Source organism: Crocuta crocuta, unplaced genomic scaffold (assembly GCF_008692635.1).
Source record: "Crocuta crocuta isolate KB4526 unplaced genomic scaffold, BGI_CrCroc_1.0 scaffold340, whole genome shotgun sequence".
Classification (NCBI taxonomy): Eukaryota; Metazoa; Chordata; class Mammalia; order Carnivora; family Hyaenidae; genus Crocuta; species Crocuta crocuta.
The window spans coordinates 3,539,208-3,556,366 of NW_027530642.1; the positions used below are offsets into that span (position 1 = coordinate 3,539,208).

General features: G+C 44.4%; 1 protein-coding gene across 2 annotated transcripts in view; it reads left to right on the plus strand.

Annotated features, from left to right (window-relative positions):
• PDE6A (phosphodiesterase 6A) overlaps window positions 1–17,159 on the plus strand; it is a 59,120-nt gene continuing 41,961 nt past the window's right edge. The window contains exons 1-5 of one of the 2 annotated variants that reach the window (XM_077769066.1): window positions 1–474; window positions 9,091–9,243; window positions 9,841–9,930; window positions 10,507–10,647; window positions 14,783–14,857. In XM_077769066.1, the coding sequence (XP_077625192.1) occupies window positions 1–474; window positions 9,091–9,243; window positions 9,841–9,930; window positions 10,507–10,647; window positions 14,783–14,857 (933 nt within the window). The remainder of the gene's footprint in view (window positions 475–9,090; window positions 9,244–9,840; window positions 9,931–10,506; window positions 10,648–14,782; window positions 14,858–17,159) is intronic. The other variant, XM_077769067.1, reaches the window with a different exon arrangement.

A 17,159-nucleotide genomic window follows, 5' to 3' on the forward strand; every position in this document is an offset into this window, starting at 1 on the left:
ATGGGTGAGGTGACAGCAGAGGAGGTGGAGAAGTTCCTGGACGCGAATGTCGGCTTTGCCAAGCAGTACTACAACCTCCGCTACCGGGCCAAGGTCATCTCAGATCTGCTGGGGGCCAAGGAGGCAGCGGTGGACTTCAGCAGTTACCACTCACTGAGCAGCGTGGAGGAGAGCGAAATCATCTTCGACCTTCTGCGGGACTTCCAGGAGAATCTGCAAACCGAGAAATGCATCTTCAACGTCATGAAGAAGCTGTGCTTTCTTCTGCAGGCCGACCGCATGAGCCTGTTCATGTACAGGGTCCGAAATGGCATCGCCGAGCTAGCCACCCGGCTCTTCAACGTCCACAAGGATGCTGTCCTTGAGGAATGCCTGGTGGCGCCCGACTCGGAGATCGTGTTCCCCCTGGACATGGGTGTGGTGGGTCACGTCGCACACTCTAAAAAGCTCGCCAATGTCCTCAACACAGAAGAGGTACCCTCTTCCCCGTAAGAAGGAGGGTGGGGAGGCATTATTCCACGGAGTCCTGGTGCATACAAGTGGGGCAGGGAGCTGTGGCCATCAAGACTGGGCTGGTGATGGTTTGGCACTTCTCTTTATTTATTTATTTACTTGTAACATTTTATTTTGGAAAAAAAATCCAAACCTATCAGAAGACTTTAAAAATAGTACAAACAACTACGTATCTCTCATCAAATCCAGCAATTGTTCACACCTTGCCCCATCTGCTTTCTCTCTCCATTTTCTCTGGCCCATATGGGAGTCGATAGCATGAACTGTATTTCCAGACATGCTGTGTATTTCCAGAGCGAGGACATCTCTTCCATATTCACACTACAGTCACGACATTCAGGAAACATAACACTGATGCAATCATCTAATCAGCGGTCCCTATTCAGTTTTTGCCAGTTGCCTCAGTTACACCCAGATAGTTACACTATCTCTTTAGTCCCCTCAAATCTGAACCATTTCTTCAGTCTGTCTTTATTTCCATGACGCTGATGTTCTTGAAGGGTGCAGGCCAAACACTTGGCAGAAATGTCCCTCCATGTGGGCTCCTCTGTGTCTTCATGATTAGAATCAGGTCATGTATTTCTATCGGCAGTAACAATAGAGGTGGTATCGTGGTTATCTCTGTGCCTTACATCAGGAGACACGTGATGGCAGCCTGTGTCGTTACTGGAAATGTTAACCCTACTACATGGTTAAGCACTGGGCTCTTGTTTTATCTTAAAAAAAAATTTTTTTTAAGTTTATTCATTTATTTTGAGAGAGAGACAGCAGGCATGGGGAAGGGGCAGAGAGAGAGGGAGAGAGAGAATCCCAAGCAGGCTCCCTTCTGTCAGTGCAGACCCTGACATGGGGCTCAAACCCACAAAACCAAGAGGCCAGGACCTGAGCCAAAACCGAGAGTCAGACACTTAGCCAAATGAGCCGCCCAGGTGCCCCTTGGTTCTTGTTTGTGAGTCCAGCCTTCCTCGAGATTCTACTGGCAGCTCTGATAAAGATCTCTTTGATCACCAAGACAAAACACTTCCTTCAGATCTCCTGTGGCCCTCTGCCCCAAGGCCAACTCCTAGTTATCCTTTAGATCTCAGCCTAAAGGTCACTTCTTCATGGAGGCCCTCCCAGATCTCTCTGGGACAGTCTCCTTCCTAAAACCATTTATCATAATAAGCCTGGGGGCCAGGGATCATGGCTGCCTTATTCTCCACTTTATCCCTGCAAATGTCTGGCACAAAGCAGATGCTCAGTAAATACTTGGCGTAAAAGACTCACCAGCAAGGATTATGCTTAATTCCTTTAACACTGTCTTGCCCAAAAGAAGGTTTGCCCCATGAGAGCAGGGCCCAAGTGGGTCTCACGTATTGCAGCAAGGCCCCAACCAGGAGCCCGTGTTCAATCATTTCTAAGATGCAGCCTGGACATTATGTGATTTTGCTCACCTTACCTCTGGCCTTATTTCAGATTAAGGGTCATAAGGTTAAGAGGGGAGAGAGAATGTCTCAGAGATGATCTCATCTGACTGTCTCATTTAACAGAGGAGGAGCCTAGAGCCACAAGAGCTTGAGAAGGGGCTTGTCCAAAGTCACTGAGGAGTTAGGGCAGAGCTAGGACCTCCCATCCACAAATGCAGGAATTCAAGCGGGTCATCTTTTTTTTTTTTTTTTTAATGTTTATGTATTTATTTTAAGAGAAAGAGATAGAGTGAGTATGGGAGGGACAGAGAGAGAAGGAGAGAGTAAGAATCTCAAGCAGGCTCCCCACTGCCACTGCAGAGCCCGATGGAGGGCTTGAACTCTCGAACTGTGAGATTATGACCTGAGCCGAAATCAAGAGTTGGATGTTCAACCAACTGAGCCACCCAGGTGCCCCTGGTCATCTTTCTGACATAGGTTCATTGGAAAGATAAGAAGCACAGACTTTGGTCTCTGGGGTGATAGTTTTCTTGGAAACACACTGGGCTGGATTCTTCGTGGGGTGCATCTTGCCCTCGTTTCTCCTTGGGGCGTGGTTTCTGCATCCAGGGGACTTTCAAATGGACTGGGGTCTGTTCTCCCTTCAACTCTCTCTAGACTTTAATTGTAGCCAACATGGATTCCACAGTCTTATGACATAACTGATTATCCCTGTTTCACAGATGGTGAAACTAAAACCCAGAAAGGATGGGGCACCTGGGTGGCTCAGTCAGTTAAGCTTCTGACTCTTGATCTCAACTCAGGTCATGAGTTGGACTCTGTGCTGGGTATGAAGCCTACTTAAAAACAAAAACAAACAAAAACAAAAGCAAACAAAACAACAACAACAACACACCCCAGAAAGGTTAATAACTTGCTCAGAGCCACTCCGATAGGAAGTGGCAGAGTGGGTATTTGAATTCAGGCACCCTGGCCTTCTGCCCATGCTCTTCACTGCTCATCAATTCTCTACTTCCTCCTATCTATAAAATGAGGGCATTGGACTAGATGCTATTTATCAATCATTTCAAGTCATAGAGCAGAGAATAAACAGGTTAAGCTTTGAGGTCAGATCTGAGTGTGAGTCATGACTCTGTGACTTCTTTTTTTTTTCTTTTTAATTTTTTTTTTTTTTTTGAGACAGAGAGAAGACAGAGCACGAGTGGAGGAGGGGCAGACAGAGAGGGAGACACAGAATCTGAAACAGGCTCCAGGCTCTGAGCTGTCAGCACAGAGCCAGACACGGGGCTTGAACCCACAAACTGTGAGATCATGACCTGAGCTGAAGTCGGACGCTTAACGGAGCCACCCAGGCGCCCCTCCCCTTTTTAAAAAAAAATTATTTTTTTTTTTTTTGGTCTGTTACTTCTTAAGAATAGTGCTTTGGCATATTTTTGAGCCTGTCTGGGCTCACTTCCTAATTTGTAAAATGGGACAGGAATACCTACTGCACAGTGTTGTTGTAAGATTAAAGGAGAGAATTGATTCTCATCTAGCAAAGTTCTTGGCACATTGTTGTGGCTTATTATTGGCCTCTCCTGCTCCTTATTGTTATTATTATTATATTGTTGTTAAGGATCTATTCTACGGGATGGATGCTGTACAACGTCTGTGTGGGGTTTGGACAAGAAAGTCCTTCTGGAGCTTTCAGTTTAGATTCTGTTCGTGGGATAAACAGAAGAGAGGTGCTAAGAGTTTCTGTAGATCCCGGTGTTAAGTGGCTGAGGATTTAGGCAGACGTTCTGATGTTAACGTATCCTGGTTGAAGAGTTTGCTAAGGTCCTGTGCTAAGGGATGGCCGGCTTTTTCCCCGGTCAAGCCTAAAGTTCACTCTGCAAGTAATGCCTGCACTTCCCTGGAAGTTCTCAAGTCTGGGGCAGTTTCCCTGCTGGTGACTCAGCACCCTCAAAACACTTGGGATAGGATTACAATCAGTGGAGGTTTGAAATGTGAAACCATGAATGCAGTAGTTTCCCAGGGTTGTAATAAAACTCCCCATGTCCTAGCAAATTCCTACCCAAACCCTGGGATATCATTAGGAAGATTTGCCATTAGAATTGCCAGATAAAATCTGGGATTCTCAGTAAAATTTGAATTTTTAATTTTTAAGTTGAATTTATTTGTTTTGAATGAGAGAGAGAGAGAGAGAGAGTATGTGAGAGTGCATGCGTGGGGGATGGGCAGAGATAGAGGGAGACAGAGAATTCATCTGAGCTCTTGGGGCTTGAGCTCACAAACCATGAGATCATGACCTGAGCCAAAATCAAGAGTTGGATGCTTAACCAACTGAGGCACCCAGATGCCCCAAATTTGAATTTAGATAAACAAAGAATACTATTTTAGTATGAGTATGTCCCAGGCAACATTTAGGACATACTTATTTACTTGAAACTCAAATTTAACTAGGCATCTTGTGTTTATTTGCTAAATCTGGCAACCTTACTAGCCTTTCAATATTTGTGTGTGTTTTATTCTGTATCCTTTCTCCTTAGGAAAGCCCACAAGGCCTGCCTATACCTGCCTGGCTTATAAACCACTGGCCCCAGCACCTAGTCAGTGCCTGGGACAGAGTGGGTACTCAGTACAGATTATTGCATGAATTAATCAATGATGACTCTCCCCCAGCTGGCTGTGATATTGTGATTTATAAAAAGAAATACTTATTTGGTCTTTGTCCTGCTTCCTGACACAGAACTCTTAGGACTCTTATAATTTCCTGAGTGATAGGAACCTCTGACACAGAGCTCCTTAAATTCCTTGGCATTTACTGGATGGAGATGGTCTTTTGTTCTAATGAGGTGACTCTTGGTGGGCTCCTAGGTGGAGGCCAATCACCAGAAAGATAGAGCCATGATTAGAAACTTGGAACTTTCAGCCCCACCTTCCCATTCTCCTATGAGGGGAGAACGGTTGGAAAGGGAGCTAATCACCAATCATGCATATGTGACGAAGCCTTCATAAAAATTCCCGAAAATACAGGGCTCAGAGGGTTTCTGGCTTGGTGAACACATGCATGTGCCGGGAGGGTGGCGCACCTCAACTCTAGGGGACAGAAGCACCTGCTCTCAGGATCCTTCTGGATCTCATTCTTCATCTGACAGTAGTACATTTGTATCTTTTATCATATCTTTTTTTATATAATAAGCCTGTACATGTAAGTATTTCCCTGAGTTCTGTGAGCTGTTCTCGCAAATTATCAAACCCAAGGAGGGGGTCTTGGGACCCTGCATTATAGCCAGCCAGTCAGAAGTATAGGTGACAAACTGGGACTTGTGATTGGCATCTGAAGTGGGGACAGTCCTGTGGGACTAAAGCCTTGTGGGGTCTGGTGCTGACTCCAGGTAGATTGTGTCAGAATTGAATTGAATTGTTGGGCAATCAGCTGGTGTCAGAGAACTGGTCAGTGTGGGAGATACACCTACGGATCTGGTGTCAGAGTAGTGTGAGCGTGGGACTAGTGTGGAAGAAGGGAGAACAGGGAGTTTTTCTAAGACATGACAGTTCCTATTCTGAAAACTGCCTCTGAGAGCACTACCATTTCCAGAGGCTCTCACAGCTGCCATCCTTCCCTGCCTGTGAGACCCGGAACCCAGCATGCCACACCGGAAGGAAGCCTCGAGGAGGCCCTGGTCCGACACCCTGACTTTACCAAAGGGCAAACTGAGGCTCAGAGAATCTTCAGCTACTAATAATGTACTGATTGGGCCCTGAAGCCTCAGAGAACGAGTCTCCCCCTCTTATTCACCCATCCTGTGGGGATCTCCTTCTCATTATGGCTTGAATTGTGGGTTCACGTTTTATATGATGTTCCCACTGTACTGTGATAATCCATGAGGACAAGCTCATCTTTCTTATTGGTCTTGGCATATCCAGCACCTCTCCCAGAGCCTGTGCTCAGTAGATGTGAGTGAATGAATAAATGAATGAGTCAATCAATATATAAATCAATGAATGAATGGAGTGGCTATGCCACTTACCAGCAAGGGAGTTTTCTGTAAAACAGGGAAAGTTCGGGGGCACCTGGGTGGCTCAGTCAGTTAAGTGTCTGACTCTTGATTTCAGCTCAAGTCATGATCTCATGGTCATGAGATTGAACCCTGTGGCATTGCACTCTGTGCTGGACATGGAGCCTGCTTAAGATTCTCTCTCTCTCTCTCTTTCTCTGTCAAAAAAAAAAACCGTCAAAAAAAAAAAAACCCAACAGGAAAGGGGACAGGTCCATGTGACAGGGCTGATGTGAGAGTTAATGAGATAATAGATGTTAAGTTGTCTGGCTCCCAGCCAAGTACATCATTTCTGCTCAATAAACAGTAGGTCTCACCGTGGAATGGGCACCGTGAATGTTTGGAAAGAAGAACTGGGATTTCCAAGAATGAGGGATGGTCTTGCATTGCACTGGAATAGAACCTCAGTTCTTCACAATGGCCTCCAAGGCTCAGCTGGAAGGGGCCCAGGCCCACCCGTCTGACTTCCTTGCCCTCCACCCTCCCTCCCCTCGCTGTGCTTCAGCTGCACTGGTCTTCTTCCTGTTTCTCAGATGCACCAACTCCCTGTCCCCTCCCAGACACTTTGCATTCTCTGTGCTCCCTGCTTGGATTGCGTTTCACCCACCCGGCTCCTCTGAAGGTTCAGCTCTCAGCTGCACTTCCACCCAGAAGCCTCCCTTGTTCACTGCAGCAACCTGAGGGTCTAGACCAGTGCCTGGCATAAAGCACTCCATGAACACTAACTGAATGAATGACTTTGGGCTTTCCCTAAGCTGGGCATCTGATTCCTGGGCTCTAGAATAAACAGTCTGAGGGACATCTTGGTGGCTCAGTACGTTAAGCGCCTGACTTCGGCTCAGGTCATGATCTCACCACTCATGGGTTCGAGTCCTGCATCGGGCTTTGTGCTACCAGCTCAGAGCCTGGAGCCTGCTTTGGATTCTGCATCTCCCTCTCTCTCTCCTCCCCTCACTCATGCTCTGTCTCTCTCTATATATATCAAAAGTAAATATTACATTACACACACACACACACACACACACACACACACACACACACACAAAGAACAGTTTGAGCTAAAAGTCTTGTAAGGCCCTCTCTGCTTCTAATAATTTGAGGTTCTGTGACCCAGTTGTGTAGAACACTTCATATGCTGAATATATAAGGATGGCAATGATTGTGTGAACACCATCAAGTTGGCAGCTGTATTATTTGTGGGAGGGAGTTATCAGTGGAAAAGAGGGTTCTGGTAGATTTAGTGAACATCTGCCTCAGATGCAGGTTCAGGCCCACACATCATTTTCCTCGATTGAAACGAATATTATTGCAAGGCTGAACTGATTCCCTGAAATGAATTCCAGCATGCCCCACCTGGACCTGTGTTTAGGGATTTATCAGTGTCCTTAGAGAATGACAAGGAAAACCCCTCATAGCTAATGCCTCTTTAGAGATTTGGCTTAATCCTCTGATGCTAATTCAAGTAGAGCCCTACATCCTTCTCTTAATTCCTGTGCCCTTTACCTGGTGTGAGGCACCTTCATCGACAACAGGGCTGTTGCCTGTTTATCAAATCCCACTCCGACTGGGAGACATCCACAATCGCACAGCATCACACTGTGAATTTCTCAGCCGTGGGAAAGGTTCTGCACACTCAATTCTAGAAAAGTGGTGTGAATCCATTCTGTGAAATATACTTCCTTCCTCGGAACAGCGTGAGCTGCATATCTGGGCTGGCTTGTGTCCCAAGCAGCGCCAATGGTCGGAAAAACTCACAGCTCTACCAAGGAACAGAAAGGTGGATTCTTTTGGATTTAAGACAACAATTCAGACTCTGTCTCCTCTTTCTGACCACGTAGACCGCACTGCCCTGTGTTGGCCTTCCAGGCTGCTTTAAGGCTGTGGGTGTGTGAGACGCTCAGCCTAAAATCAAAATCATATTTTATCTTTGTTTTGATCTTCTCCCTGTGACCATCCAAAGGAAAAGAAAATGAAATATACCCCAACCAAAACCTCCTTTGTACTCCCATAGCTTTGAGCCAAACCCTTTGTACTCCCATAGCTTTGTTCTGTATTGCTATTATTGATTTGTCTGCAAGCTGGCCTGAGCCTTAGTCTCCCTTATTCCCCCAACACTCTGTGTAAGGCCTGACATGCAATGGGGCTTCCATTAAGACCTGTGGGATAGGGAAGGGGTGCCTGGGTGGCTCAGTCGGTTAGGCATCCGGTTTTGGCTCAGGTCATGATCTCGCAGTTGGTGGGTTCAAGCCCCGCGTCGGGCTGTCTGCTGGCAGCCAGCTCAGAGCCTAGAGCTTGCTTCCAATTCTGTGTCTCCATCTCTCTCTGACCCTCCTCTGCTCACGCTGCCTCTCTCTCTGTCTCAGAAACAAATTTTAAAAAACATTAAAAAAAAAAAAGACCTGTGGGATAGGGGTATCCATTGGACTCACTGTGGTGCTAGAACTGAATTGCTCAAAAGGATGGAAGTACCCAATTCTTTTTGTTCAATGACCAGGACCCAGGTCCAACCTTACCGAGACTACCCTTAAAGGCAGCAAAACTGAGAGCAGGCTCTAGAGTCACACACACACACACACACACACACACACACACACACACAGAAAGTCACGGTAACCTTGAGTCTCAGTTTCCCTTTGTATAGAATGGGCTACTAGTGGTCCCTACTTCACAGGATTAAAGTGAGTTGAGGCAGGTAAAGCACCATACATGATACCTGCTAGCTATTGTGATTATTACACTCACCGAAGTCTTTTCCTCACTCAAGTTTCTGTTTTGGGCTTACTTGTCATCGCCTCAAGAGAGCCTTCTCTAACCCTCCCTCCCCCGGTGAAGTCAGTCCCCTCATCCTCGGGCCCCTACGGGGCTTTGTTCACATCTGCCCCACAGCCTTTAGTAAGCTGTCTCTCAGACTTTCTCCTACTGGGTTTTGGAGGCTTCCAGGGCACAAATCACCCCTGGTTGCTTTGCCCTTGCTGAAGGGGAGTAGATGGACATGTCTTCATTTTCTTGTCAATGAAATACTAGAGAGCCCCTCCTCCCACCCCTCCCATGGGCATAAGGGGCTCTGGGCTGTTTTACTGTCATTGCTCTTCCTCTGCCCACCCATGCCTGTCTCTTCCTTCCTTCAGGATGAGCATTTCTGTGACTTTGTGGACATCCTCACAGAATACCAGACCAAGAACATCTTGGCTTCCCCCATAATGAATGGCAAGGACATGGTGGCCGTCATCATGGCTGTGAATAAACTGAACGAGCCCCACTTCACCAAGAAGGATGAAGAGGTAAGAACGCTTTAGAAATTGCTGGGGTGGACATGCTAGCACGTTCTCGCAGCTCATGAAGTCCCCTGAACCTTTCTATTTGGCCTAGCCCTGGTTTCCTCATCTGTAAGGCAAACGGATTAGTCTGACGCCCTCTGAGGAGGACAGGAGAGGGGTTATGGTTAGGAATGTTGGGTCCTGGAGCCTGGAGTACAGGGATAATTGTCCTGGCTCTGCTACTGTTTAGCTGTTTGACTTGGGCAGTTTACTTAATTTCTTTAAATCTCAGCTTTCTTATCTGTAAAATGGGTCTAATTTTACAGTATCCATCTCTCAGGGTACTTGTGATGATCAGATAAGAAAACATGCCTAAAATGACTTATCGCAGGGACTGCAAGCTCAATAAATAGTAACAATTTTTCATTAATCCATCAACGCTGACTCTGTTAGCTTTACACTCTTGACAATGCAACATTTCATGAGTCAGCATTCCATGATCCATCTGCTCAAATTGCCTCTGATGCTTTTAAAATACTCAAATGTTTGCTGGTGGTAGAAGGGGCCAGAGGAGGGGTTTCTCTTTCTCATCTCTTCCCCCTCATGCTGTTTGCCTTCCAGATTCTTCTCAAGTACCTCAATTTTGCAAATCTAATCATGAAGGTGTACCACCTGAGTTACCTGCACAACTGTGAGACTCGGCGTGGCCAGGTAAGGGGCGTGGCTCACGGCAATGGCCTGACATGTCCTTTTACTGAAGCATTGATGTGTCAGGCTGGAAAGGCGGTGGTGATTAAAGTGCCTGGGAACCATCATAGTCCCTGCCCAGAATCCCTAGTGTTGATGAGGTAGCCCATGTTTCTAAAGCTGTATCTCAGGGTGATTACATGCACAGTTTTCAAGTCAAGCAACTGAGATTTGAATCCTTGTTAAGCCATTTACTAGCTCTAAGACCCTGAGCAAATTGCTTACCCTTTCTGAACCTTTGAAAAAGGGGGACAATATTGATTGGTTCCGCCCTCAAAAGATTATTGTCGATAATAAATGAGATAATGCATGTAGAACACTTGTATTCAATCCATGTTTGTTATTTTCATTCTTATTAACAATCTATGAAATAGAAGAAATAGGAAGAGTTGGACCTAATGTAAGCTGGTCAGTTACTTCACCTCTCTGAACCTCAGTTTCTCCATCTGTAAAATGGGGATAATTGTCCTGTCTCTGGGTTATTGTGAGTTGCTGCTTTGTGCCTCAAAAACTTTGACAATGCTTTCCTGTTTTGTTAAGATACTGCTGTGGTCTGGCAGCAAAGTCTTTGAAGAGCTTACGGACATCGAGAGGCAGTTCCACAAAGCCCTCTACACAGTCCGAGCATTCCTCAACTGCGACAGATATTCTGTGGGGCTCTTAGACATGACCAAGCAAAAGGTGAGAAGGCTTCGGACACAGACATTGCCAAGAATAGGTTCAATGATATCGTGGGGCCCAGGCTTGTGTCACACATTCAGTTCACAGGGACGAAGCGGGGAGGATGTGGCTTGTTGTGAACAGGTTCTCACAGGTCTTCTCTTTTATTTAAAAAAAATTTTTTTTTGCTTATTTATATTAGAGAGAGGGGGGAGGGGCAGAGAGAGACCAAGACAGAATCCAAAGCAGGATCCAGGCTCTAGCTGTCAGCACAGAGCCCAACTANAGCTTCTTTTGCTCAGCATTTTGGTTGTTAAGATCTATCTTTATTGCTCCACGTAGCATTAGTTCATTCATCTTCGTTCAAGGATCTGAACCCAGATGTAGGCTGCTGTGTGTGGCTGTGTTCTGCTGTTTCTTCTGAGCTCCCTCTCGAAAGGGAAAATCACACTTAAGCAAGAATATTCTATTTTTCTTAAGTTTATTTACTNGTCTTTATTGCTCCACGTAGCATTAGTTCATTCATCTTCGTTCTTGCGGAATGTTCCACTATATGACTAACCCTGCAAGTATTTATTCATTCTACTGTTGATGGGCATTAGAGTTTTCAGGTTTGGGCTACTCTGAATATTGTTCTTATGAACATTCTAGTACATATCTTTTGGTACACAGGTGTACCTATTTCTGTTAGGTGTTTACTTAGGAGTAGAATTTCTGGGTAATAGTTTTAATAGACATGGCCCATCTGATTTTCAAAATGACTTCACACTCCCACTAGCAATGTCTGAGGGTTTCCTCACAATACTTGGGACTACCAGTTTTATTAATCTGTGCCTTACTGGTAGGCATGTGGTATGATCTTATTTGGTATTAACATAAATTCCCCTAATGATTGATGAGGTTAAAGACTTTTTCTTGTTTATAACCATGTGTATATCTTTAAAAGAAGTGCCTATTCAAGTTCCTTCCTCATTTTTAAGAATTCTTTTGTCTTTTTTAATCTTAGGATTTGTAGGTGTTTTTTATACATTCTAGTTATGGGTTCTCTGTGGAATATACACATTGCAAATACCTTCTCCCACTCTGTACTTTCATTTTCTTAGTAGTATGTTTCAACGAATGAAAATTCTGAATTATAATGTAGTTCCATTTATCAATCTTTTTTTTAATGGTTATGATTTTTGTTCCCTATTTAAGAAATCTTTGCTGGCCCCAAGCTAATAAAGACATTCATCTATGTTAACTCTAAAACTTTATTGTTCTGACTTTCATACACAGCTCTATAATCTACCTGGAAATTTTTAAATTTATTTCCCTAACATACTTCTGTCATTGATCAAGTGTCCACATACATTGGATGCTTGAGTTTGAGATTTTGCTTAGGAAGGGCTTCCCCAAATGTGGAAAGAGCCTAAGTGTCCATCAACAGATGAATGGATCAAGAAGATGTGGTNAAAAAATAAATAAGCCTTAAAAAATTTTAAAAAATGTTTTTCAATAGTTCTGTATGTGATTCTGGTAAAGGTCAGCTATCTAATGATTTCAGGAAACCTCTGATTCTAGGGCAGACATCCATTTAACTTTTGCATACTCTTGAACCAAATATTTTGCCAACCATAGCCAAGTCCAGCAATAAGCCCTCTGATACACCTTCAGCAAGTAGCAAATGAATGAATTCATACAAATGAATGGTTTTTTCTTAATAAAAAGAATTTCTGAGTCATTAAATTCAAAAGGTGCCCAGTTCACACCTTAAAGGATCTGAACCCAGATGTAGGCTGCTGTGTGTGGTTGTGTTCTGCTGTTTCTTCTGAGCTCCCTCTCGAAAGGGAAAATCACACTTAAGCAAGAATATTCTATTTTTCTTAAGTTTATTTACTTATATTGAGGGAGAGAGAGTGTGAGCAGGGGAGGGATGGAGAAAGAGGGAAAAAGAGAAATCCCAATAGGCTCCATGTGACAGTGTGGAGCCTGATGTGGGGCTCGAACTAAGGTGAGTTCATGACCTGAGCTGAGATCAAAAGTTGGATGCTTAACCTCAGGCACCCCTAAGCAAGAATATTCTTAGTCATCCCCCAAAGATAGAACAATCTAGCAATTAGAAATGGGCTGGTCTGCCTACAATCATTCAAATGACCTGCCTTCCCCTTCCCTCCCCTCCCTCCACCTCCTGGTAGCTAAGCTCTTATCTGAGCTATTGACATTATGAAGAAGTCAATAAAACTACTGAATTGTACATTTTAACTGGGTGAATTACGTGGCATGTGAATTATATGCAATAAAGCTGTTTAAAAACAAAAGAAAGAAGAAAGAAAAGAGAAGAGAAGAGAGAGATCAAGAGTGAGAAAGGCAAGTGTAAATATGCCTCACTTTCCACCCAACCCCTGTTGATAGCTGCTGCTTCTCTGGGACAATCTTCAGAGCCACTTAGTGTTTGACACAGTGTCAGCTCAACGTACTTGACTTTCTTCTGGGCTCCTCTAACATTTGTGTTCTTTCTCCATTCCATTGTACTCATTTTGGGTCTTACCTTGTCTACCTTACTATAGTTATTTGAGTACTTGATCAACCTCCTAGAGACAGCAAGCTCCCCCAGGGCATGAACTCTGTCTTATTCATCTCTGGTATCTAGCAGCAAACGTGTTATGGGGCCAGGTAGATTCCCTATTAATTTTTTCACCCAGAATTGAATGTCTTCCTGGTGTACAGTCAAGACAAAGAGCTCAACCGGACAGAAGCTTGGGGACATGGAGTGTGAATTTCATGTGGACGCTCCTCTGCTTGTCTTCTGGATGATAAACCACCATGTTCAAACAAGAAAGAGGCCATGAGCAGAAGGGCTTAGCATCCTACCCACAATGACCTAGTGCTAATGATCACTGTCCCTAGACAGCAGTAGATGAATGAACAGAGAGGGCAGTGAAGCATGAAGCCCTCCTCTGTCAGGCCTAGGCTCAGCCCAGCACAAGCTGTGTGGCTCCCTGTACAGCAGGAAAACCAGGGATAAGTGGCAGAGAAGAGCTTGTGCAGTGTCTCAATTAGTCTCTTCTTCTGAGGCTGGGTGCCCATGTAGTCCCTTACTGGCCATTTCTCTCTTCCTTGACTATCTTTTTTTTCTTTTAATGCTTATTTATTTTTGAGAGACAGAGAGACAGACAGACAGAGTATGAGTGGGGGATGGTCAGAGAGAGAAGGAGACACAGAATCTGAAGCAGGCTCCAGGCTCTGAGATGTCAGCACAGAGCCCAATGCGGGGCTCAAACCCATGAACCATGAGATTGTGACCTGAGCCAAAGGCGGATGCTCAACCGGCTGAGCCCCCCAGGCGCCCTCCCCCAGACCCCTCGACTGTATCTTTGCCAGTTGTCTTATGGGTCCTTTCTCACCGGATCCCCAATACGGGTCTCTTTGCCTATATATGGCACCACTGTTCTCTTTCTTTCTTATTTGGGAAAAAAATATTTTTTTCCTGATTCCAAAAGCAACAAATTTTATTATAGAAAAATTGCTAAACACAGTCTCACTGCAATTACTCAGAGAAAACCAGTTGTGAGTGTTTTGTTGTGAATCCTTTGAGAACATTGTCTATGTTCAGTTAAACATTGGGGTTCTATGGTCTCTACTTTTTGTCACCTCACATACTTCACTCATCAGTGCAGCAAGGACACCTTTTTACTGCTAGTACCTGTAGCATTGTCGTTAATAGATGTACCATAATTGATTTAATAAGTCCCCTCTTATTAGACACTGAGGATGCTCCTAACTTTTCACTACCATGAATGAGGCTGCAGAAGATATTGTTTTAGCTAAACCTTCAATCCCATGCTTAGCATGTCTTCCTAGACCTAGAGATGGCAGTTTCCCTCTCATGCCCCATGCCCACAACACGGGGAGTACAAGGATGCTGCAACTCAAGCTCCCATTTTTTGCTTAATGATTAGATCACCCTAGTTCATCAGTATCTTGAAGCACAGACATGACTGACATCCTCTAACACTAATGAACTTTGCACCCCTTCCAAGCCTAGGTTTCAGAGAGCTCTTCCCACCTTCTGAATTTCAACGGTAGATGACTCATATAGGTGGGTCCTCTTTTCTCAATCTCCTTTCCTTGACCTGTTTTCAAGACCTGTAATTATTGTCTTTCTCATTCCTAGGAATTTTTTGACGTGTGGCCAGTCCTGATGGGAGAAGCTCCACCCTATTCTGGTCCCAGGACTCCGGATGGAAGGGTAGGTCCCTCTCTGGCCTGTTCAGTAGGATCTAATGTTTAATGAAATGCAAATTTCAGGCACTATAGACCTTGCTGACGTTTCTTTATCACTTAGATACCTATCTTCTCTGGGTTAGGTCATTTCCCTTGAAGTTATGATAATTGTCGCATCTTGTAATTTGCAAGGTATTTTTAATATCTTTCTGGAGTTCCATAGTAACCTGGTGGGATTGGCTAAGGAAGAATGGATATTCCCATTCCACAGATAAGGAAAGAGCTCCAGAAAGGTCAAGCAACTTGCTCAAATATTCACCTAGCAAAAGTTTAGAATTGTGGACAGTGAAGAGCTGGAAATAGCCTTTATATCTAACTGAGATAGAATAAATTGGTAGTTAGCAGGGAAATTCCATCCAAAAGATAACCCTGTTTGGCTGCATACATTTAGAATTTTTCTTTTTACTTAAAAAGTTTTTTGGATTTATATCTTAACACTAAAAAAAATCAAGATATTTCCCATAAATATATAGATTCTCAGGTTCTTTTAAAAAGGTGGAAGATCAGTTGAAACTGGACCCACAGTCCCGCGGGGTAGATTATTTTTTAAGATTTTATTTTTAAATAACCTTTATATCCAATGTGGGACTTGAACCCACAACTCTGAGATCAAGAGTTGCATGGCCTGCCACTGAGCCAGCCAGTGCCCCCTAAGGGTAAATCTGATGGGAGCTGAGTGGCAGCTGCTGCCTTGGAACACGGCCAGAGCTCTCTTGTGTGCCAAAGTCCTCACCATTCCTCTTGCATGCCCCTGCTCCCCAGCCCCCACTCATTTATGTTTCTATCAGGCCTCTCCAGGCCCTTGTGTTTGTGAGCTCTGCTCTCCTATCATTGCTTTATTTAAAAATTTTTTTAAATTTAAATCCAAGTTAGTTAACATATAGTGTAATAGTGGTTTCAGGAGTAGAATTCAGTGATTCATCACTTACATATAACACCCTGTGCTCATCCCAACAAGTGCCCTCCTTAGTACCCATCACCCATTTAGCCCATCCTCCCCCAACATCCCCCCAGCAGCCCTGTTTGTTCTCTGTATTTAAGAGTCTCCTATGGTTTGTCTCCCTCTCCCTTTTTATCTTATTTTTCTTCCCTTCCCTACGGTCATTCGTTTTGTTTCTTAAATTCCACATATGAGGGAAATCACATGGTATTTGTCTTTCTCTGACTTATTTCATTCAGCATAATACACTCTAGCTCCACCCATGTGGTTGCAAATGGCAAGATCTCATTCTTTTTGTCACTGAGTAATACTCCATTGTATGTATATACCACATCTCCCTTATCCATTCGTCTGTCAATGGACATTTGGGCTCTTTCCATAATTTGCATAAACACCTTAGAGAAGCTGAAATGATATAAGTGGGGCGGAGGAAATGAGGCAGGGTAACCAGGTTTGTCAGTCACACAGCCTGCAGAACCTATAGAATGACAGAATGACCTTAGCCGAGGCCACACAGGATAAGTAAGGAGCAGAGTCAGCCTCTGAATTGAGTTTTAGTCTCGTGCTCATCCCACAAGGTCTTTTGGCCTATCTGAAATGGTATCTCAGTTTCTGCTAGGAGGCCCGATTCCACCCAGCCAACGCTAATCCTACCCCAAATTAGAATGTGCATGTGTGCACACACATGCGTGCACGTGAATGTATGATAGTTTTTAGTTTTAATTCAAACTCCAGAAATTTGACATCAACACCCTTGCCTGTGAGCTTCGTGAAACACCAGGAAAGAATTCCCTCTGGAAATCTACATCATCCACCCTGCTTTATCCAAAATAGCCTTATAACCTCCTGTTGACCTGTTTCAAACTACTCTTCCGCTCACACAAGGTCCTAATTTCTTTTGGGAAGACTGAGTCTTCATGCATTTCACCATGTGCTGCTGACAGAAAACAACTTGGGGAGAGTTTTCTTTTTAAGCTCAGCTTTTCACGTTGGCATCATGGCCATGTCACCGCTGAGCTTTTTCTCCAAGTCACATGAGCTGGATTTGTATCTTCTGGAAATCTAGAAGTTGAGGAACTGGAATAGAGATTACTGTAGCTTTCAGACATCACCAAGTTCAGTCAACTTCAGTTTCCCTGGCTGCTGTAATGTTCAGCTCTCTGAGCTGAGCCCTGAGCTCAGAGGTCATCTCCAACTCCAGGATGGCCAGAGAAATGCTGGGCTCTGAATTATCTGGCTCTTCATCCTTAAGCACCCCAACCTTCAAGATGGAGCTGAACGAAACATGAAAATCACTGAGTGCTGGTCCAGGAAATGCTGCCCATCG